At 39.4% G+C, this 23,287-nt stretch overlaps 1 protein-coding gene across 1 annotated transcript; it reads left to right on the forward strand.

Moving 5' to 3' along the window:
- Positions 1-708: 708 nt before the first annotated feature.
- On the forward strand, positions 709-20,794 carry NIPAL1 (NIPA like domain containing 1). Its single transcript, XM_055139990.1, has 6 exons — positions 709-802; positions 9,697-9,960; positions 14,127-14,183; positions 17,135-17,225; positions 19,005-19,165; positions 20,181-20,794. Exons 1-6 carry the CDS (start codon positions 709-711, stop codon positions 20,792-20,794), a joined length of 1,281 nt encoding a protein of 426 aa, XP_054995965.1.
- The last annotated feature ends 2,493 nt before the right edge of the window (positions 20,795-23,287 follow it).

Consider the following 23,287-nt stretch of genomic DNA (forward strand, 5'->3'; position numbering starts at 1 on the left):
CTCGTAAACCCAGCGTCCCTCCCACCCTCCCCAATCCCATCTCCCCCCCACCCCACCCTGCCACTGTGGCAGGGCATTCCCTTCTGTTCTCTCTCTCTATTTAGCTTCTATGGCCCGCAATAAAGGTGTTGAGTGGCCACTGTGCTCAGTCTCTAGCCCTCATTCAGCCCGCAACTCCCTTCCCCCGCATGGCCTTCGACTACATTATAGTTGGTGATCGCTTCTCTGAGTTGCCCTTTCCCCAGAACGTGAGGCCAGCCTCGAAGCCATGGAGTCAACCTCCTGGTACTTATTTCTACAGTTCTTGGGTGTTAGTCTCCCACTCTGTTATTCTATATACCATAGATGAGTGCAATCTTTCTATATCTGTCTCTCTCTTTCTGACTCATTTCACTCAGCATGAAACTTTTCATGCCCATCCACTTAACTACAAAATTCTTGACCTCCTTTTTTCTAACAGCTGCATAGTATTCCATTGTATAAATGTACCAAAGTTTCCTCAACCAGTCATCCGTTCTGGGGCATTCGGGTTTTTTCCAGATTCTGGCTATTGTAAACAGTGCTGCGATGAACATACATGTGCAGATGTCCTTTCGATTATACTTTTTTGCCTCTCTGGGATATATTCCCAGCAGTGGTATTGTGACTTTTTTTTAAAAGGAGCATCACAGGTATGGGGTGTGAGTTCAAAAAGCATGGGCATGAGAGATGTGTGCGTTTGGTGGCCTAGAACCACCTCCCCAGGCCAGCCAAAGGCGACAGGAGAATGAAGGAATGAATGAACGCACGGGGCAGCAGGCTGGTTGGTAGTTAGGAACTGTTTATTTCATTTTCATTCTCATCCTTACAGCTTTATTCTCCTACAGCATAGTTGTTTCTTCCCCCAGCATAGTTATTTTCTTCCCTTCTCCCTCCTTATGGCTGGAGTGATAGCACAGTAGGTAGGGCATTTGCCTTGCATGTAACTGACCCGGGTTCGATTCCTCGATTCCTCTGCCCCTCTTGGAGAGCCTGGCAAGCTTCCGAGAGTATCTTGCCCGCACAGCAGAGCCTGGCAAGCTACCCGTGGCATATTCGATATGCCAAAAACAGTAACAACAAGTCTCACAATGGAGATGTTACTGCTGCCTGCTGGAGCAAATCTATGAGCAACAGGGAGACAGTGACAGAAGTTTTATATATGCCAACCCGGGTTCGATTTCTCCATCCCTCTTGGAGAGCCCAGCAAGCTACCAAGAGTATCCCGCCCGCACAGCAGAGTCTGGCAAGCTACCTGTGGTGTATTCGATATGCCAGAAACAATAATAACAAGTCTCACAATGGAGACTTTACTGGTGCCCGCTCGAGCAAATCGATGAACGGGATGACAGTGCTACAGTGCCCCCTCCTTACAGCATAATTATATAGAACTCATGAAGGGTGGGGTACACATAGGGGGAGTTGAACATTATCATAACAACAAACAGATGTAAAGCCCCTCCTTCAGGAGAAGTTCTTCTAGATGAACTCAAGGACAAAATCTCATTCGGGGGTTCAACACTCTAGATTAGTAAAAGATCTACCCACAGGTGGGATCCCATCTATGGCATATTGCTTCTCATTTCCTCAGCTAATAGTCCATTTAAAGAATCATTTAAAGATACTAATGTTTCTAGTCATTTTTTATGAACACAGTAAGAGATATATTAACTTAAAGGTTGGCTCTGCTGGGGACATCTCGCTATATATTCCAGACCATAGTCCTCAGGCCAGGTTTGTCTGTCCTAACCCCAGCAGAGGCCTTATTCAGTTATTTCCTTTGGGGTCATGATAGAGTTTGTTCTGTGACCGTGCTCTTAACATTATTCTTAGTTGCCCCTTTTTGATGCCAGAGTCGCTTACAGCTTGCCCTGGGGCCATCTTTGTCCGCTGGGACCCTCCTTTTGGGGGGTATTAGGAAGTAAGGGCAATTGAGGCTTAAGGAAGGTAAAATGATGGATTCCCAGGAGTAAGTATTATTTGGAGTCAATTAACTCCCATGTTACAAAAGCATAGCATCAACTGTCTTCCTGTGTCTATACAAAAAGGACACTGATAAATCACACAAAGGACATAGAGGAAAGAGAAAAGGAATGTAGGATTATTAGTGCCTGATGAAAATGGGTGTGTCTCAGGAGCACCGTTGAGGGAGTAACTCAATAAACCTGTGTCTCAGGAGCAAGGACAACCCCATGTTATGCAACAGTGGGTAGTGATATGAATGTGCTGAAAGAGTTGAGATGTGCCAGTTGAGTACCCAGGTACAGTTGCTTATGGAAAAATTGCATAAGTTAAGACCTAAATGGCAAAGAGTCCATAGATCTGAAGGTAGAGATTGCAATTAGGCTTCTATGAAAACAAAGGCGAACCCCGTACTACGTTTTGTACTTTTGAAGCTGTAGATGCTTCAAAACACCTTCTAATCCAAAATTGCCTCAAAAAGCATTTCTGCTTTGTTTTGTTTGGGGGCCACGTATGGAGGTGCTCAGGGTTTATCCTGGCTGTTCTCAGGGATCGCCCCTGGAGGGTGTAGGAGACCACAGGGAGTGCCCAGCATTGAACTTGGCTAGCTTCTGCAGTGCTTTGCCCACTGTACTATCTCTCCAGCCCCTCAAGAAGCAAATTTAAACACAGATGAAGAGATATTTTTTAGGGAAGTTTTTTGTATTAAGTCACATATGCTACAGAACTCAATTTGAGTCAAAGCAGAACTTTATTAACATGAAAATACAGTATTAAAAAATCCAACCACCATCTAGCTGTAAAACTTTACCTTTATGAATATTAGAAACAGTTTTTTCAGATTTTTATCTCAAACTCATGAGGAGGATTGGAGAAATGGCTCGAGAGACTAAGTGCATGTTTTTCCTGCTGAAGGCCCAGACTCAGTCCTCTACAATGCATTGACAGGAATAGCCCCCAGGTACCACTGGGTGTGGCCCCCAAACTGAAATAAATAAACAATAAAGACAGAGTCTGTTCTGAATAACAAGCAGAAAATTATTTGGGCCTTACGTTTTTTCTGATGCAATGACATACATTTTTTTGTTCTGCATTGTTTTGTTTGGGGACCACAGCCAGCAATGTTCAGGGCTTACTCCTGGCAGGCTCAAGGGATCATATGTGGTACCAGGGATCTAACCATGGTTGCTGCATGCAAGGGAGCTCCTACTCACTCACTGTACTATGACTCCAACCCTGCAATGGCCTATGTTTTAATGATTCTGAGATTCTACTCTTTTTTTGTGTTTCTTGTTTTTTGGCATTTTTCGTAAAACCTGGCAATGCTCAGGGGTTACTCCTGGCTCTGCACTCAGGAATTACTCCTGGTGGTGTTTGGGGGACCATATGGGATGCCAGGTATTGAACCTGGGTCAGCCATATGCAAAGTAAATGCCTACCCTCTGTACTACCGCTCTGGCTCCTCTGAGATTCTACTTCTTAAAAAAACTCATGTCATAAACACTTATGAAAATTCCACCAAATGGGGGGCCAGAGAGATAATACAGCAGGTAAAGGTGCTTGCCTTCCATGAACCCAACCTGGGTTCAATCTCCCTACTCCATATAGCCTGGTATAAGCCCTAAGTACTGCTGAGAGTGCCCTCTTTCTCCCCCCAAAAATAAAATAAAATCCACCAAATGGAAGAAAGTTTACCAGGACAAGTTGCACTTTTGTGTGAAGCACAGTTGATTCCATGTTGAACTTTAAAAAAGTTTTTCAAGGGCCAGGAGCTAGGTCATGTGGAAGAGTTCATGCCTAGTGTCTTTGATCCCTGAGTTTGATCCCAGCTTTTCAGCACCATCTTCTAGGGGTGCAGCCATGGTGTCTGCTATGATTTTTTAAACCCCCTTAAAAAATAAATTCTCCAGATTTTTACAAGAAGATTAAAAGCACCAGTTGTCTTTCCTGCCTGCCAGACTACTGTAGATTTCTTTAAGTGCTGAATTTCAAAAGTCCTTAAATGTAGCAAAAATTCTCCCTAAAAATTGCTCAGAAAACAATATTATGAATGAGTCTAATATTTAGTTTGAACTCTACACAGTAATAATTTTAAAACCTCGATATAAATGCATATTTACTGAAATATATTCATTAGGTACCCTTTCTGCATCTTAGTTGTTTAAACCTTTTTTTTAATTGCAAGAGGATTTTCTTTAGCAATTTAACACATTTTGTGAGATATACATTGTAAATTGGAGATATTATGAATTTGTTTTGTAATTTTTGGGGGGAATGGTGTTTATTTTGGGGTGATACTGAGTGATGCTAAGGATTTATTTCTGGCTACTTAAGGAATAGCTCCTAGTGGGACTCATATGGGATATTGGGGATCAAACATGGACTGGCTACATGCAAAGCAAGTATTCTGTAATATCTCTCCAGCCCCCAACTCTACCTCATTCTAATTCTCCATTGTAACTTGTTGCTTTTTTCCTCTTCTGCTCCCTTATCCTGCCATTTTGTTCATTCTCTCATTAAAAGTCAGCTTGAGGAGAAAAGGTGGGACTGCCTGTCACTATCTCCCTTTAGAACACGGGTGGTGCTCCACAAGAATTTGCTAAGTGTTGAATAAATAAATACCTAACCTAGTGTCTTGTCTGGTAGGTTTTCAGCAACTATTTTGTTGAGTGAATACATGACAGCAATTTGGATATGCAATGCTATTCTAAGGCCATAATTAATCTATAAGAATGTTACAGCTTAATCTGAAGTATTAAGTGGTAGAAATGATGAAAAGTGACTGAGAAATTGTTTTGGATTGGGAAGTCAGATAAGGCATTTCCAGTCCCCATTAGGGTGGTGGTTCAGGGGAATGAATGTTACTGGTTGACACCTCTAATATTGCCTGTAGGGGAACCTGTCGGTGAACCTTCAGGTAGGTTCCAAGTAACTCCTTTCTGCTGGTGGCCAAACACCAGCTGATCAGGAGTGGCCCGTTGTCACTGGTTTAAGCCCTGCTACACAGAGAAATCTGGAGTCACAGACTTCTCTGGTCTTGACTCCTAGGTGCTCCTCAGGAAACAGTTTCATATGATTCTGTAGGTCCTTTCAATAGAAACACAAAGCAGGTGGCCCAAAGGGGCACCCTTCCTCAGCCCTCCCACCCCCCACCATGAGGACAGAGAAGCTGGAGGACTGATGCTATCCCTGGAGACAAAGAACTGCATCCATGGGATGCCCACCCCCATGCCCTGCAAAGTCTCAACAGAACAAGCTACTTGTCCAAATCTGGGTCCTTGGGAGCCGAAAGGTTTATTTGGAAATATCTAGAGAATGAAGAGGAAAGAACTTGAAGATCTGAAAGGTAGTATGGGCTCCAGAAGTCAAAAGCCACTCTGAAACATCAGTGTTTCTAAGTTATTGTCTGAGAGATGTTATTGACTGTAACGGAGAACTTTAAGCAGTTAAAGTTAGAGTTCAAGTGGGAAGGAGCTAGCCACGACTCAGGGGGAGTAATTGATACTTAAAGCTTTAAGGTGAGAAGAAATTAAGCCCGTGAAAGAAGTGAAAAGGAGCACTAATAGAAGAGGTAGAGAAGTGGCTAGAAACGGGAGTCTATAGGCTCATGAAAATTGGTGGCGATTTGGTGTTTTTCTGGAAGAGAAGGGAAGACATCTAAGAATTTTGGAAGGAGAAATGACAAGATCAAAGTTATTTTTCTAGAGGCGCATTTCACCTCACATGCTAGCTGTCCACTCTATCACTTGCCCTATTTCCCTGGCCTAATATTTGTGTGTATGTGTGTAAGTAAACTTTCAAAGCTTTGCCAGACTAAGTTGAACCATGTGAAATTGTTTTCTTATAGGGACAAATGTCATCAATTACAAATTATTCAATGAAAGTAAAAATATTAGCAGAATTATAAGAAAAAAAGCACTGGAAATAACACAAATGCCCACCGATCTTAAAAACAGAAAAATTTATTGTGAGATACAATGTAATTCTATATAATAACACAATAAATTTTTTAATTTTTTTTTTATTTTTTAGAATAGTTCACAATATTTGATTACATTAAATATTCGAGCACCAATCCCACCACCATTACACCTTCCCACCACCACTTTTTGGACATTTCCATCCCAAATCCCAGTCCCTGCCCCAAAGCAGAACCAAAATAATTTATTTTGTATTGTTTGTTATGAATAAACTGATGAAAATGCTCCAAAAAACTTTCCTTAGAGGAGAGTGTGTGAAGATTATTGTAGTTCACTCAGGGACCATTAAGCCCTTATAAAAGATTACTAATATGTTGTTAAGAATTGAGGCTTGTGTGCATATATGTATATACACATACTGCTAAGATCTCAGGACTAGGACGAATGGAGACGTTACTGGGCCCACTCAAATTGACAATCAACCGATGACAGTGATACAGTGGTACATGTATCACTGTCACTGTCACTGTCATCCCTTTGCTCATCGATTTGTTCGAGTGAGCACCAGTAACGTTTATCATTGTGTTACTGTTTTTGGCATATCCAATACGCCACAGGTAACTTGCCAGGCTCTGCCGTGTGGGCGTGATACTCTCAGTAGCTTGCCAGACTTTGTGAGAGGGGTGGAGGAATCGAACACGGGTCGGCAGCGTGAAAGGCGAATACCCTACCACTGTGTTATCGCTCCAGCCCTGATTTCCTAATATTTATAAAAACAAATAATCACAATGTAAAATCTACTTACTTCCTATTAACAGGAAGATATATTGGTACAATCACTATAGGCTCGTGACAGTGTCTATTTGAATGAAAAATAATGATTTTAATGGCTGCTTGCTTTGCTTACTTAAACCTTAGAAAGCCACATCTGGTCTGGGGATCTCTGATCTCTCTGTAATACTCTGAAATCCCTACTTATACCTTCTACTTTACCCAGCTTTCCCTGTTTGTTCTACACACACACACACACACACACACACACACACACACACACCACCACCACCACCACCACCACCACCACCACCACCGCCTTCATTCCCTTGTCTCTCGCTCCTGCCTTCTGTATGCTCTTTACTTATCATATACCCCAGGAAGTTCTAAGGTCAGCAAGAAGACAAAGTTTATAAAAATTTTTTTTTCTGTCATAAAACTTCCTGCATTAGTGTCTGGCCCTTAGAAGAGCTAACAAATAGAGCAGCAGTAAGAGTGTGCACTCCCTTATCACTCTGCCCCCACAGTCCTGGAAAATGCTGAAAACATTTTGCTATGTCAACAGATTAGAAAGAATATTGTTGTACTGGAATGAGATCTACCCACACCATATTCAGAGATGGAAGTCTTGGAATGGTTGTGTTAACTACATAGTAAACGACACAAATACAGCCATGGAATTCACTGGAAAGTAAAATCAAATGTTTTCTCAGGAATTAATGAGCAAAATTCTTACTATCCAAAAATTCTTTCCTTCCTCTGGATTTAGATGAGATGAATGGTGCTCAAAACAAGATTGTCAAGAACTAGTTCATTGAAACATTCGCTGTTTCTAGGGCCAGAGTGAGTTCAGCTGGTAGGGTGTTTGCCAGTGGGTTCAAAGCCCTGCATCCCATATGGTTCCCTGGACACTACCGGGGATAATTCCTGAGCACAGAGCCAGGATGTACTCTGAGCAAGGACCACTGGATGTGACCAAAAAACAAAACCAACAAAAATTGCTGTCTCTTTCTAAATCCAACTGACAAAAGCTTCCTCAGTTATTATTCCTAATGTAATACAATTCTCCTTAGAATATTTAGAAATTTATATAAGAATGAATCTTAAATCTCTAATATGCTTTATTTTTAAGGTATGGGGAATAAGTGATAGCTCTAAAAAGCTGAGATGCAGTTATTTTACCTTTTTCTCTACCTGATAATTATGATTATTTCTTTATTTTAATGTTATGATTATTTCTTAACTTTATATGTAATCAAATTTAGATGACTTTATAATATTTTGCCAAGTAAGCACAGATTCAATTGTTCAAGTTTTATTGCTAGGAGATTATTTAGTCAAGCTATATTTTGTTGTGTTGTTTATGTTTTGTTGTACTATCTTAATATATTTTTGATACACAACTGATTCTTTTGTTGAATTCTATAATATTATCCGATTTATTTTGATTAGAGTAATTCATATATTTGCCTTTCTGAGAAAAAGAAAAGTTGAAAATACAGTAAAAATTATATGGGTCAAAATTTCACCTTATTGGCAGCTTTTCAAAAAGGGAACAGGGGAGCAGTAACTAAGTGTTTCTTATATAGGGGGCAGGGAGCTAGCTCCCAGGGCTGGAGAACTTGCCTGGCATGGCCTCCAGCTATAGCTGGTGACCCTCACCACCACAGAGGAGACCCCCAAACAAAGTTTCTCTTGTTTCAGTCTTCTAAAATATCCATGTGAGCTAAACTGGATCTACATGCTTACTTGAATTTGATTCTCAGAAAAACTTACTGATGATTACTCCGTTCTGTTAGATTTTACTGTGTTTAGGAAGTGGATGGGTAGGCCCAGAAAACCACACTTCTCAGCGAAAGTGGTACAGGAAAGTCCAACCCACCGTAAAAGGCATTTTCAGAAATGCCCAGTTCACACCCCATCCAAGAGGTTGGATACATTTCTTATAAAGTGATGACTTGAGGTGGCTGTGCCCACAGTGTTTTCAGGAATGGCACACCCTACGTTTCGGGAGACACCCAGAGCCTGCGAGGCGGGGTGGCAGATGTGGGGGGATTGGGAAGAACTGCAGAGGATAAGGCAGGCCTGAGAACTACAGGATGCCTTAGCAGGTTACTGTTTGGCTCCAGCAAAGAGCCAAGTGTAGTCAGATCTTCTCATTAGCAAGAGGGATGCAGGTAGTCATGTGAGATCTCTCACTTTTAAATGATAAACGATTTTTAAGAACCATGTTGTTGCAGTTGTTGTAGGTACTACTCAGCAGTGCTCAGGGCTTACTTCTGGCTGTGTGCTCAGGGATGACCCCTGGAAGTATTCAGGGGACCACCTGGGGTGCTGGGGAATCAGACCTGGGTTGACTGCGTATAAGACAAATGCCCTGCTCACTGTACTGTTTCCCTGACCTCCATTAAGAGTCATTTTTAAGACCCTGTGTGAAGCGAACCTAGTGTGTGACAGGTCTGGGACCTCGCACAGACAGGACAGACACAAGTAAAGTGACGAAACAGGAGTTTATTGGGGTGCGCTCCTGGGTGATCCCAGTCCACCTCTAGTAAGGCTGGGGTAGAGGTGCGCCCTGGGAGAAGCTAAGTGGAATTTTAAGTTGTCTCGGGTGGCAAAGGAAACCAAGACCATGGGTGGGATGTGCTTGATAAGGAAGCATGGGATGGGGCTTGGGGCTGCCAGGCTGCGGTGGGCCGTCATTCCAAATCCTGTGTTTGGTATGGGAGCAGACAGGGTGATCTTTGATTCCTGATTGTCACTATCTCATCAGCCGGGTGCTATTTGGTCCTGAGCAAAACTTAACAGTGTGGCCACAGGTGTGAGTCGCACCTGCTGGGGACTCCCCTTCTTGGGGCATCAGCAGCTCGTCACTCTCCTTTGGGCTTCCTGTTTCTGACAGGAAGGAAGTCAGCTCTGATATACAATCCACATGAACCCCGCCTTTGAATTACAGTAGCCTTTTAAATGAACATTAGCCTCTCCCTTTTTTTGTTGACTTCTATTTTGTTTCTTTTTTCCCTAGGTTATGTGCTATCTCTGGTGTGTCCAAACTCCTCCCAGGCGTGGTGCTCGATCACAAATGTGTCACAGCTACTGGCTTCAGAGCTCTCCGGGGACCCGAATGCCAGCATAACCAACCTGAGCATTTCTGCAAACATCGAAAACAAATACAGCCTCTATGTGGGCCTGATACTGGCAGTAAGTTCCAGTATTTTTATTGGCTCCAGCTTCATACTGAAAAAGAAGGGCCTCTTGCAGTTGGCCAACAAGGGTTTTACCCGAGCGGGTAAGGAACAGATGCAACTAACCAAGTCAAGTGTCAAACTACAAAACTGATCTCCCTGTACAAAACTCTAATGCTATGTTAACATGTTACTGCCTCTGTTATCTGAGCCTCCCTGGCTGTTCTTAGCAATTCCTTATCAGCAGTTTCCAGGATTGAGCCAACTATGAATCCTGTAGCGTGAAACTACAGTTCTTGCTTTAAGAGGCTAAGTGTGTGCATGGGTTTGTTTTTCTTTCATAGCTTTAGACGGTAGCTTTGGTATCCAGTCAGGCCATGGTCCCCCCCTACTTAAAGCCACACCAGGGGCTTTTCTTTGCTTGCTCAGTATGATCTGAACATCCTTCCCGATACTCTCAGATCCTGCTCAAAACAGGCCTGTTACCTCTCCAGCTTCATCAGCTGTTCCCCTTCCTGTCTCTCCCTGGCTCCTGGGATGTGCCAAGTTCTTTCCCACCTCAAAGGTTTTTCCCTTTGTCTGGAACTCTCCTCTGCCTTTCATTTGACTGACTCATCCTTTAGGATTCAGGTTAAACATCATCATTTCAGGAAGGCGGGCATGGCCCAGGCCCTTAGGGTTTGTCTCTCACTACCACCCCATCATTCTCTATCACACTCTATTTCCTTTGAACCAAGTGTAATTTGTCATTGAACATTTATTATTAACTTGACAGCAGCTTTACTTGTTTATTGCGAGCAGGTTAACAAGAGCAGAAACCTCCCTTAGAACAATATTTGGCACCCAATAAATGTGTTAAATAAGTAAATTGAAGGTCATAGAATTTGGTTACTATTTAGAGTAACATTTCACTTGCTAGAGCTCTAATTCTCCTATGTTACTAATAGATTTTAATTGATTTTCAAGTATAATAATATAAAAGTCCAATATTATTGAGCCAGAGAGTTAGTACAGAGGTTAAGATGCTTGCCTTGCACGTGGTTGGATTTGGTCCCCAGAACCACATATTATTCCCTGAGCACTACCTTGGGTGATCCCCAAGCACAGAGCCAGAAGTAAGCCTTGAGCACTCCCTCCCAACCCCCCGAAAAGTTCAATATTATTCCATTGTGGGAAAACAAACAACCTATCATTTATAAAAACAAGGGATGTATAAAAGAGTACTTTCCAATGTGGAAAAACAAACACCTATAAATTATGCAAACAAGTGATATACAAAAGAGTACACTGAGAAATTTGTGCATCAGAAAATAGTATGTTGATATAATATGTTTATAATTTTAAAAGCTCGGTACTGGCACTTTTTTTTTTTTTTTGCTTTTTGGGTCACACCTGGCGATGCTCAGGGGTTACTCCTGGCTCTGCACTCAGGAATTACCCCTGGAGGTGATCAGGGGACCATATGGGATGCTGGGAATCGAACCTGGGTTGGCCGCGTGCAAGGCAAATGCCCTACCCGCCATGCTATCACTCTAGCCCCCGCTACTGGCAGTTTTAAAAGATTGAAAAAAATAATAAATGGTAACTGAAAACATAATGCACTTTAAATAAAATAACATTTAACATGTTATTTTAAATGACAGTTCAAAACACTAGAAAGGGGTGTGAATTACTCAGTTAAAAATATTGAGACAACTGACAAAAAAATTAGAGAAAACTGTAAGAATTTATTTACTATCACTCAACAAAATTAATTCTATAAAGCTTAGAGTAAAATTTAAAATAACTTTTTTTTTAGCTTTTCAGGTCACACCCTCGATGCACATTTCTGGTTCTGCACGCAGGAATCACTCCTGGCAGTGCTGGGACACCATATGGAATGCTGGGAATCGAACCTGGGTTGGCCACGTGCAAGACAAATGCCCTACCCACTGTGCTATCGCTCCAGCCCCTAAAATAACTTTTAACCCTTAAAGAAGACTTTTTTGAGTATAAAAATAATTAAGAGAAGATATTACCTGGAATATTTTTTAAAATCCTATTCAGAAAAAAGTGAAATGAAATTGTAAATGACATATGGGAGGAGAATTTCAAAATATATGACAAAGTAGATTAAGATCCACAATTTATGAAGAATGACTGTAGTAAATTTAAAAAAAAATAAAGAGAATACCTAATAAAAAAGAGGTAAAACACATAAACTCACAAAATAAGACATTTTAGATCCTAATAAGCATGCATAAGTAAATATGATTATATTTGTTCCCACAAAGATGTCATCTATATTAATATAAGCTCCTGAATGATTGTCTACCATTTTAATAAGGTCTTATTTTTTCTTTTAAAGATAATAACCATATGTCAATTACACATCAGTAAAAAAAATATTAATACCTTATGTTTGTGAAGGACTACAAGAAATAAATAGCCCACCCAAATATTATGTGAGACAGTATAAATGGATATATACTTTCCAAAGAACAATTTGGGAAAGCTTAAAAATAAGCTTAATCTAATAAAGCCCTTAGACCTAATAATTCCACCCTGAGAATTATCTTAAGAACAATGAAAGTACAGCAGCTAAGAGATAGTACAGCAGGTAGTTTCCTGCCTTTCACACAGCTGACCCACGTTTGATCCTTGGCAATGCCAGGAATAATCCTTGAGTTCAGAACCAAGAGTAAGCCCTGAGCACAGCCAGGTGTTACTCCCCACATACACCCGGAAAAAGGAAGAGTGATAAAACCTAAATTATTTTTTACCCTAGATTATAGAAATAAGGAAGATGAGGAAGGAAATAAATTTAGGGGAAAATTAAGGAGAGATAGCTGGAGAGATAGTACAGCAAGTAGGGTGTTTGCATTGCACGTGGCTGACCCAGGTTTGATCCCTGGCATCCCATACAGTTCCCAAAGCACCACCAGGAGTAAATCCTGCAGAGTCAGGAGTAAGTCTGCCAGGTGGGGCCCAAATACAAAACCAAAAATCCCTGAAAGTAATAAGAGGCAGACAAGAGGCAACTGGGGTAGAAGTCAGGGTTCTGGATGGGGCAGAGATGTGGGTTAGGGATCTATCTAAACCACAGAGCCAACCACACTGCCAGCAGGAGTGTCCAGACAATAACCAAACCTTAAAAGGTCCCTGTCAAAGAGGCAGCCTGAGGGGTGGGAGAAAACCTGGGGACTTTGGTGGAGGAAAGTTGACACTGGTGGTAGGATTGGTTTTGAAACATTGTATGCCTAAAATTCAACTATGAGTAACTTTGTAAATTATGGTGACTTAATAAAATATCATAATTTTTATAAAAGAACAATGGTACTATCTAGATTTATATACCAGAATATTTCAGATTTTTATATAATTATAGCAACACTAAAAACAGTATATTGTAGGTATGTGTATATGTATATGTGAGTAACTATATATGTAGATATAAGTATATGTAACTAGATATTTAAATAATTTAAACTATTATTTGATAATATCAGAAATTGTTTTGATATTACTAAATTTTTTAAATGATGAAATGATAATGCAGTAGGATTGTGGTGTACATTTATGAATTTGTAAGGAGAAAATCCTGAACAGAGCTAACTTATTTGTGCAAAGAATGTTCTCAGTGGTAGAGCACAGACTTCACACTTATGACAGACTTGGGAAGATCACATTCACAGGGCTAAATATATTACAATTGATGAGAAAATTCCATGTTCTGTAATGAGACTAACAGTGATTTACTATCATAATTACATTTGTAGGAAAAAAACCCTAACTATCTCAGCAAAACTGCTTCTCCTTTTCAGTGAATTAGGCAAAAAGTTTTATGATATCAAAATAGAGAGTAAACATGAAATCCAGCTACTGCTCATGATGCTCTTTTGACTGTCCCAAATATCAGAAATTCTGCACTAACCGTCTTCTTCCTACAAGGTCCTCATTAGGTGCCAATATCATGGGTTTCCGGCTTTTGTTTTTAACTATGATGAAACAAAGAGTAAGACTTATAATATTCTATTCCATGTCCCTGCCAGGCATAAGTAAAGTAGTCCTCATGATTCATACTTCCCTGAAAATGAAAAATCCCTCTGTAGAATTCAAAGATGGCATGAGATAAATAGGTCTTTGCAAATGATCAGTAAGTTAGCTCAAGTTTTGATATACCAACTCTCTGTCTTTCCTTTTCCAGCGTAGTGCTTTTCTCAGAAGTCAGTTCTTCACAACTTTGTTCTACCAACTTAGCACTTAATTTTCATGTTTATGATTTTCCTAGGACAAGGTGGACATTCTTACCTCAAGGAATGGCTGTGGTGGGCAGGGCTACTGTCAAGTAAGTTCACTATATTGAGAATATGTGCTTATAAAGTGATCGATTATATGAACATGTTCAACATTGGTTAATAGAATTTTCTTACAAGAATGGAATTTTATATTTCTCTCTAAGTCTAGAACTTTAGTGAATATGTGTATATACATAGGTCTTAAAATGTAGTAAGTCATATTTAAAATTAAGTTTTATTCTTCTCTCCCCCCCCCCATGCATTTCATGTTCTTAATATGGTCTTGGAATGCAAGGGAGAAATTTAACATTTCAAATATGAGGGCTGGGAAGGTATCCCTAGAGGCAGGGCACAGTGAGGCCCTGAATTTGATTCCTGCCAACTTCCACCAGTGGGAGTATAGTGGGGGAAGGGATGCAGGAAAGTGCTTTGAAATATATTTTATCATAAACTTCTGTTGTATTTTACTTCCCAGAACAAATGAGGAAAATGCTTCTCCCCCACAATCTCCCAGCAATTAATTTGAACCTTATAGTTGCATACTTTCTATAGAATGGGTACATTTTCCCAGTCAGGAGCCAACTCTGGCTGTTTACCACTGAGCCAGTGGAAAGAACAGGACCTTCTCTCTGACTTGACCAAGGGTTAAAAGAGACTGGATGAGGGGCTGTAGTGACAGTACAGTGGGTAGGAGGCATGCCTGGCACACAGCCGAGACCCTGGTTCAATCCTCAGCATCCCATATGATCCCCTGAGTACCACCAGAGTGATTCCTGAATGCAGAGCCAGGAGTAACCCCTGGTGTTGTACCACCAGGTGTTGCCCAAAAATAAATAAATAAAAAATAAAGAGACTGGATGACAAAAAAGCATTGTTATGCTGATGTAATGTCCCAGCAGAACACAGTTGTACCTTCCCCAGGTCCTTTTGTAGATTTCTCTCTACCTCATCATTCCTCTAAACTTTCTTACACCCCAAACCTGTACCTTCCTAAGAAAGACCAACTAAAGCCCAGATTCATACCTTAGTATCACTCCCTCTCCGCCAGAAGCCTTAGGATTGCCTTGCCAATATGAACGTGTTTCAGTATTCTTGAGACCTTTTTATAAGAAAGGATTGGATCACTTTCTAGATTTTCACTTAAATGTGTTATAGTTGAGGCAAATGGCTACAGCACTGTAAACGTTTATGCTTTGGGTGTATGGAGCTACTGCTCCTTCACTACCCCCAAAGTGCCTCAGAGTCTCCATCTGCCACTGTCCTTGTGTCACATCTAGGTTACCTCATCCTTCCCTCCCCTAACCCCCTCCTGCCAAGGCTTGTGGTAAGCCTCAACAGAACTAACAGAACCTCAGTTCTGTAGTCAAAACCCAAGTGATTGTAATCACTTGAGACTGTCTATTCCCTTGCTTTGTTTCTTTTTTTCACCATACATGAGTGAAATCATGTTATGTTCATCCTAATGTTAGGATCTAAAAGTAAATAGGATATTTTAAATGTATATAGCTCTTTCCGTTTTTTAGGTGTTTTCACATTTGTTTCCTTACTTCCTCTGAATAAAAGTGAACAGAAATTCCAGAGAGATATTTGGATTATTCTTTCTCCTTTTCTCTCTTGTCTCGCTCCTGGCACAATTAAAACTATAAGGAGAGCATCACATGGTTACATTCATAATTTTATTCTCATTCACAAAGTTGATGCCAGTTTTGAAGAGAGAAAAGCAGTAGACATTTTAGTACATGGGAAACATAAACTAATCATAAAATCAATATTTTGCTGCAAAGTTATTAAGACAAAATATAAGTAATATAAAGTTTTTAAGAAAACTTAAAATTTAAAGAAAATTACCATGGCACATCTCATGAGGTGGTTCTGTTTGTTCTAATTGTTCTGTAAATTTAGGTTTGTCTTATTATATTTTTCCCAGACTAAGTAGACCTATATATTTGACTGGGTGGTGGTACTGGAGGATTGAGGAGAACAAACATGTTTCTGTCTTTCATCTGCCCTGAAGGTGTTTGCTTGGCATAGTTTGCCAGTGCAAAATATTGATTTTTGTGGACAAGTGTTCAGTTGTGACTAGTGAAAATAGTTTGGCCTAAATACAAGCCCTGATCTTAAAATGATATTTTCTTCATTAGATGTTACTTGCATCACAGTATCTCATGCAGGTCTAGAGTTCCTCAGAGAAGACAAGGTTGCGGAAGTTCATTCTTTTAGGACTTGTAAACAGCTACTTGGATTTCATTAGCTACTCTTATATGCTTATAGAGCACCAGAAATGTCTGGCTGCATCTTCTGGGCGGTATTTAGCTATCCTCTACCCAGATAGCTCTCCACAAATCATTCCAATTTCACAAATTGGTGTGTGTGTGTGTGTGTGTTTGTAAATCTGTCTAGCTGTAGGTTATCTTGAATATATAGTCATTCTAAGCTTCCTCCACTACCAAGTTATCTCTGCCCAGTTTCACCACTGACCAGATAGGGTTTTGGTACTGGAAGAACTTAAATCTCTTGAAAAAAATCACTTAAAATTCTTAAAATTTGTATTCATCTGCACTACTTTTGGAAGTATAAACTTCTGACATTAGTTGTATATCACCAAACAATCACAGTCATCTGCATTTCTTCATTACAATTATTCACTAGCCTTCATAGAATAGCACTGTCGTCCCATTGTTCATCCATTTGCTTGAGCGGGCACCAGTAATATCTCCATTGTTGTTTTTGACATATCAAATATGCCATGGGTAGCTTGGCAGGCTCTGTGTGCAGGAGGGATACTCTCAGTAGCTTGCCAGGCTCTCTGAGAGGGATGGCGGAATTGAACCCGGGTCGACCGCATACAAGGCAAATGCCCTACCCACTGTGGTGTCCCTTCGTAGAATAAATTAGTTAATTTCCATTTGATTTAACATATACTGCTTTGCATATGCTGTATGTTTTTCTCTTTTATCAATTAAGTTGATTTCTTATATACACACTGTTGCTTGCTTTTCAGTGGGAGCAGGAGAAGCTGTGAATTTTGTTGCTTATACTTTTGCACCAGCTACCTTGGTCACCCCACTGGGTGCTCTGAGTGTTCTTGTAAGGTAAGTGATAAGTAAGCAATAAGTTATCTTTCATAGGGATCTTAATGCCATGATAAATTGAAACCACAAAAAGTGTATTGCTACATGTACCTTGAAACAGTCTTTTAATCACAAAAATAATTTGGGAAGCCTTTCAGTATATAATAATAGAAATAGAAAGTTCATCAATCATCTTACCATTACTTCTAAATTACAGAAATGATGCCGTTCTTGTGCTAACATAAAATAATTGTGTTTTATATTTGTGATAATTCAACAAAACCTGGTATATATTTGTCCTCATCTGAACAGATTGCCTTCTCCTTTTTGATCTTTTCTGTTGTAATTGTGGTGAATGGCCCTGGGCATCAAAGGATTTTTAAAAAGCATAATGTTCAGGTTAAGTTTCAACTCTTTTCAAAGTCTTATAATGTCTGCTGCATGCTTCAATTTAGTTCCCTTAGTACTGGAAACAGGAACTATTTCACACAATAAAGATCTAATTTTTCTAACTTGATTTTTATAATGAATTCAAAAGAATGTGTTCAGTAAACCCACACAACTCTTTTTTGTGTGTAGCTAAGATACTGTTTTGCTATTTTTTTCTTTTTGCCTCACTATCAACCTCTAATAGAAAGCTTATGGAGAGGCCTACCCACTTTTTCACCTTGTGTGTAGGAATGTTATTGGAATTATCTGAATGGACATATCTAGAATACTTGCACTGCCTGCACAGTGAGGGAAAATTGTTAATAGTAGCAGTGGTTCACTGTATCCTTCACTAATACCATAACAAGATGACTCTTAGCAAGCGGCTAGTCACTGAGCACAGTCTCGGGGACATTGCATTAGAGAAGGAAGGTGTGCAAGGTAGAGGAGCAGAATAGCGCACCCTGAATATCCATGATGAGGCTAATCTGAAACTTCCTGCAACCATCTGAAATTTAGTAGGAATGTAATATAGGTGAAAGTACCAGGAAAGTAGAAGCTGGTAAGGAAATATGTGAACAGCCGATATACTTTATCTGTAGCTCTGTCATCCAGTTGTTCATTGATTTGCTCGAGCGGGCACCAGTAATGTCTCCATTGTGAGACTTGTTGTTACTGGTTTTGGCATATCGAATATGCCACGGGTGGCTTACTGGACCCTCCGAGAGGGACAGAGGAATTGAACCCAGGTCAGCCGCATGCAAGGCAAACGCCCTACCATCTGTGCTATCACTCCAGTCCCCACATACTTATACTGGTATTATCAGCCCGGGGCAATATATCTTCTTTTAAGAGCTGGAATAATATTATGGCAAGTAGTGTATTTGCCTTGCATGTGGCAGACCTGGGTTCCATTCCTGGAACCTCTTATGGTTGCCTGAGCCCTACCAAGAGTGATCCCAAAGTGCAGATCCAGGAGTAAGCCCTGAGCACAGCCAGGTGACCCCAAAATACAAAAACAAAAGCCTTTTATTAAAACAAAATCTTTTGTCATGTATCTTTCTTTAAAGCCTTCTTGAGTACACATTATGATACCAATGAAACAGAAAAGAGTTTTCATTTTGTTTGAGATTGTAGGAGATGATGGAGGAAATTGGAAATAAATGAGTGGGACCTCTTGAAAAGTGATGGGAGGATTACAGGGGTGTAGAATTGTTTAAATACAAAAGCAATGAAGCAGATTTGATTAACCATCATTTCTGAGTTTTAAAACTAATCACCTTTTCCAGTGTCACGCTGACTGGAATATTGGAGAAATGTGAGCCGCTATGGAATCAAACTGTAACTAAACAACTTTTCTTCTGCCAACAGTGCAATACTGTCTTCCTATTTTTTAAATGAACGTTTGAACATTCATGGGAAAATAGGCTGCATATTAAGCATATTGGGCTCAACTGTGATGGTCATCCATGCCCCACAGGAAGAGGAAGTTGCTTCTTTACATGAAATGGAAATGAAATTGAGAGATCCAGGTCTGTGATTCAGCCATAAGAAATGCTCTGGACAGTGGTGGAGGAATGTTGGTAGAACTAGTATGGTAACACTGCTTCTCTAAAACAATGTAAATATTTATACTCTTATAAACCAATGTTTAGGTGTCTAAAAAATACACCCAGTGCAGTCAGGCAAAGAAGAGGACATTATGATAATGATAATTGAAAATGAGCACTTTGGATGAGAACTGAGTGCTGAAATTGGTAAGGTAATATCCACGATACCTTTTCAGTAACTGTATTACAAACCACAATACCTAAAAAGAATAGGGAGAGAGAAAAGAAAAGTGTCTGCCATAGAGGCAGGCTGCAGGGTTGAGTTAGGGGGTGGGAAGGGGAACGAACAGAAGGGAAATGGAAATGAGGACATTGGTGGCAGGAAATGTACACTGGTGAAAGGTTGGTTGTTGGAAGACTGTATGACTAAAACTTAATCAGGAACTATTTTATAACTGTGTATCTCACAGTGATTCAGTTTTTTTTTAAAGACTCTACTCTCAAATTATACTATACTTTCTGTTTTCATCAAGTGATATTTGTAATAATATTAGAATAATCTTTCTATTATAAACAAGCCTGGTCACAGGTTGTGAGATACAATAACATTTGACAGAATGTTATAATAAATCTTCTGAAAGGCGACATAACTTATTTTTTGTGTTCATGCTTCCCCTCTATATAATGAAAAGAAAGAGGAACAATATTTACACTCCAACCCAAATTTTGAACACTTTTTCCTCATGAACATAAAGTCAGTATATAATAACTGTCACATTTCAGTGTTATTTATGGGATTCAAATCATATTTTTTGTGAGATTCTTTTGTATAATTTTGAGAAACATGGAGTAAAATGTGTGATTGTTTCATGTTTTTTAGTTTTACTCTCACTTCTCTCTAAAACACTTATTCTCTTAAACTTGTGCCTCACACGATTTCACAAAGGCATCCTCCCGTTATCGTGTCTAAAGCCTAAATCTTTTTACTTCCTAACAGGATTTATTTCCTTTGCTGTCATCATAGTGGTGATCTGCTTGGTGTTGATTTTGATCGTGGCTCCCAAGAAAGGACAGACCAACATATTGGTCTACATCTCAATCTGTTCATTGATTGGGGCATTTTCAGTTTCTTCTGTCAAAGGCCTGGGAATTGCGGTCAAGGAACTGTTGGAATGGAAGCCAGTTTACAAGCATCCCCTCGTCTTTGTTTTGCTAGCCGTGCTTGTGCTCTCAGTGATGACACAGATAAACTATCTCAACAAAGCGCTGGACACCTTCAATACATCGCTGGTGACTCCCATTTATTACGTGTTCTTCACTTCCATGGTGGTGACTTGCTCCGCCATCTTATTCCAGGAATGGTACGGGATGAAAGCTGGCGATATCATTGGGACCCTGAGTGGGTTCTTCACCATTGTCAATGGCATCTTTCTTTTACATGCTTTTAAAAACACTGACATAACCTGGAGTGAGCTGACATCCACTAAGAAGGAAGTTTTCTCTCTGGATGGCAATGAAGACAAGTATGTCTTGCTAGAGAACATAGAGAACTCCCCAGGATATGATGATGATGTCACATTGTTTACCAGGACTGGTGATCAAAGTCTTTAAGAGCTTGGATTTGAATCAACGTGGGACAATAGGAAGGAGGCATATATGATTCTTGAAAGAACTGTTAGCAAAGTTAGCACTTTTGGGGCCGGAGCGATAGCACAGCGGGTAGGGCATTTGCGTTGGACACGGCCGACCCGGGTTCGATTCCCAGCATCCCATATGGTCCCCTGAGCACTGCCAGGGGTGGTTCCTGAGTGCAGAGCCAGGAGTAACCCCTCTGTATCATCGGGTGTGACCCAAAAAGCAAAAAAAAAAAAAAAAAAAAAAAAAAATTAGCACTTTTAAAGCTTTTGCTAATAATGCAGATGCAAGACCAAATAGAAATAAATAGTCTTCTAGTCCATTTCACAAATTCTAGAATCAAAATTTTGATTCTCTTCTAGGAGATTTCTGACATTTTTCATTTCTGCAAACTTGAGTTATTTCCTAAGGATAAAAGATGTCAAAGAATTTGGCAAATCTCACATTAATCTCTTTCTTCTGGTCACAATATACTTAGCTCTGACAGGTGGTTCTTTATTTTTCAGTTGGTAGTCTTGCCCCTGGTAATTTGTAGACAAATTTGTGTGCTGGTATAAGCAGGATATCCATCATTATTCTCTGATGAGCTATAGTTTCAAATTATTAAAAGTGAGAAATGAGATCACTGGCGCTTTACTTCCTTTTTCCACCACTTCCTTATTTATAAACTAAATTTATTTAAAAAGAAAAAAAAATTTTGTTTGTTTTTGAATTTTGGGCTATACCAGGCTATCCTCAGTTCTGACCCTTGGCTCTGTCCTCAGGGATCAGGCCTGGTGATTCTCGGGGACCATATGCAGTACTAGGGAGTATTCCGAGGTTGACTGCATGCAAAGCAAGTGTTTTTCCTAATGTACTATCTCTGTGGCCCCTAAATTAGATTTTTTTTTTTGGCTTTTTAGGTCACACCCGACGATGCTCAGGGGTTACTCCTGGCTCTGCACTAAGGAATCACTCCTGGTGGTGCTTGGGGGACCATATGGGATACTGGGAATCGGACCCGGGTTGGCCTGGTGCAAGGCAAATGCCCTATCCGCAGTGCTCCAGCCCCTAAATTGGATACTTTTAAAAAACTAAACCCACTTTGCAAATTTGCTTCTCAACGGACTAGCATGCACAAGACACATATATCTAGGAAGGGTTTATACATTGTCATTCACGACTTAACTTCACAGTTTATTTCCAAATAAAAAAGAATAGTAGCAGAGAAAAATATTTTCTACTTTAAAATATTTTCTACTTGAAACATATTTTAAAAAAAACTTAAAAATTCTAAGAGAAACACAAATGATTGTGTTTTGTTTAGGGTTACCTTAAACCAGATCAGGAGAAGTCCAAATGAATTCAACCTTAGAGTTACTTAAATTCATTGTTTTCCTTTCTCTTACTGTAGTCCCAAAAGTAATTTTTCTTGCTGATGTTGACATTTTTGTTATGTGATTGCTATATTATTTTAGGGTTATATTGTTCAAGTTTTCTCAAATGTTGAAGGGTGAGTTTTACACGGACCATTTGGAAACAATTAGATTTTTCATCTTTGTGAAAAAGATTTTTTTTTACAAAATCTTTGCGGAAAGATTTTTCATCTTTGTAGAAAATCTAAATGAGCTTTCAAAAATGTTCTTGAAGTCTGGCATTTCCATCCTTATTCAGGAAATTTAGTTACTAAATTTAAATATATGTGTTTTTAATGTTGGCATACATGTATTTATTTTTATATTATATACTTACTTATATAACATATATGTCTACATTCTAGCACAATTAGTGGTAAATGTCTTTTTATATTATATATTATATTAAATTTAAGTTTTGCCCTAGCCATTTTCTGTTACTGTTGTTGTTGTTTTTATGTTTTATTGATAAAAAATTGAGAATAGGAAGGGGATTTAGCATCTTAGAAAATAAAATGTTAAAATAAAAAGGATCTACTACAGGAAACACTTTCATGTATATTATACCTTTATAAAATTTTCCTTTCTCATTGAACATCAAAATGAATAACATTTTGGACAAACTATAAAATTAATAGGTAGAGTTCTCATCACTCATGATAATGGAAATTAAGATATTAGCTATTTTATTTCTTTCCTAAACTTTTTTTTTTCAAAATAAAATGAAAACCTAAACCAAGAAAGTTGTGACATTTTAAAAATCCTTTAGACCGAGTGTTTTTGGTGTTTTGGCTGTAACATTAAATGTTTTCATTGTATTTACTTGAAATCTTTATATATCTATCCAGAGCTTTAAGAGTAAATTCTTTTATCTAAAATTTTATTAATTATTGCATTACCCCAATTCTAGCCAACCATCACTGATACACTCTCTGTGATAACCTGAGATGAAAACCAAGTCCTAACATAATCTCTGTGGCATAATTTAGTGCTGAGTGCAATTCAACACATGATAAAGCTTAGGTAATTGATAGTCCTTGAAAGATACATGGATTTAATAAGTCAGGCCTAATGC

Source organism: Sorex araneus, chromosome 5, assembly GCF_027595985.1.
Source record: "Sorex araneus isolate mSorAra2 chromosome 5, mSorAra2.pri, whole genome shotgun sequence".
In the NCBI taxonomy this organism is placed as follows: Eukaryota; Metazoa; Chordata; class Mammalia; order Eulipotyphla; family Soricidae; genus Sorex; species Sorex araneus.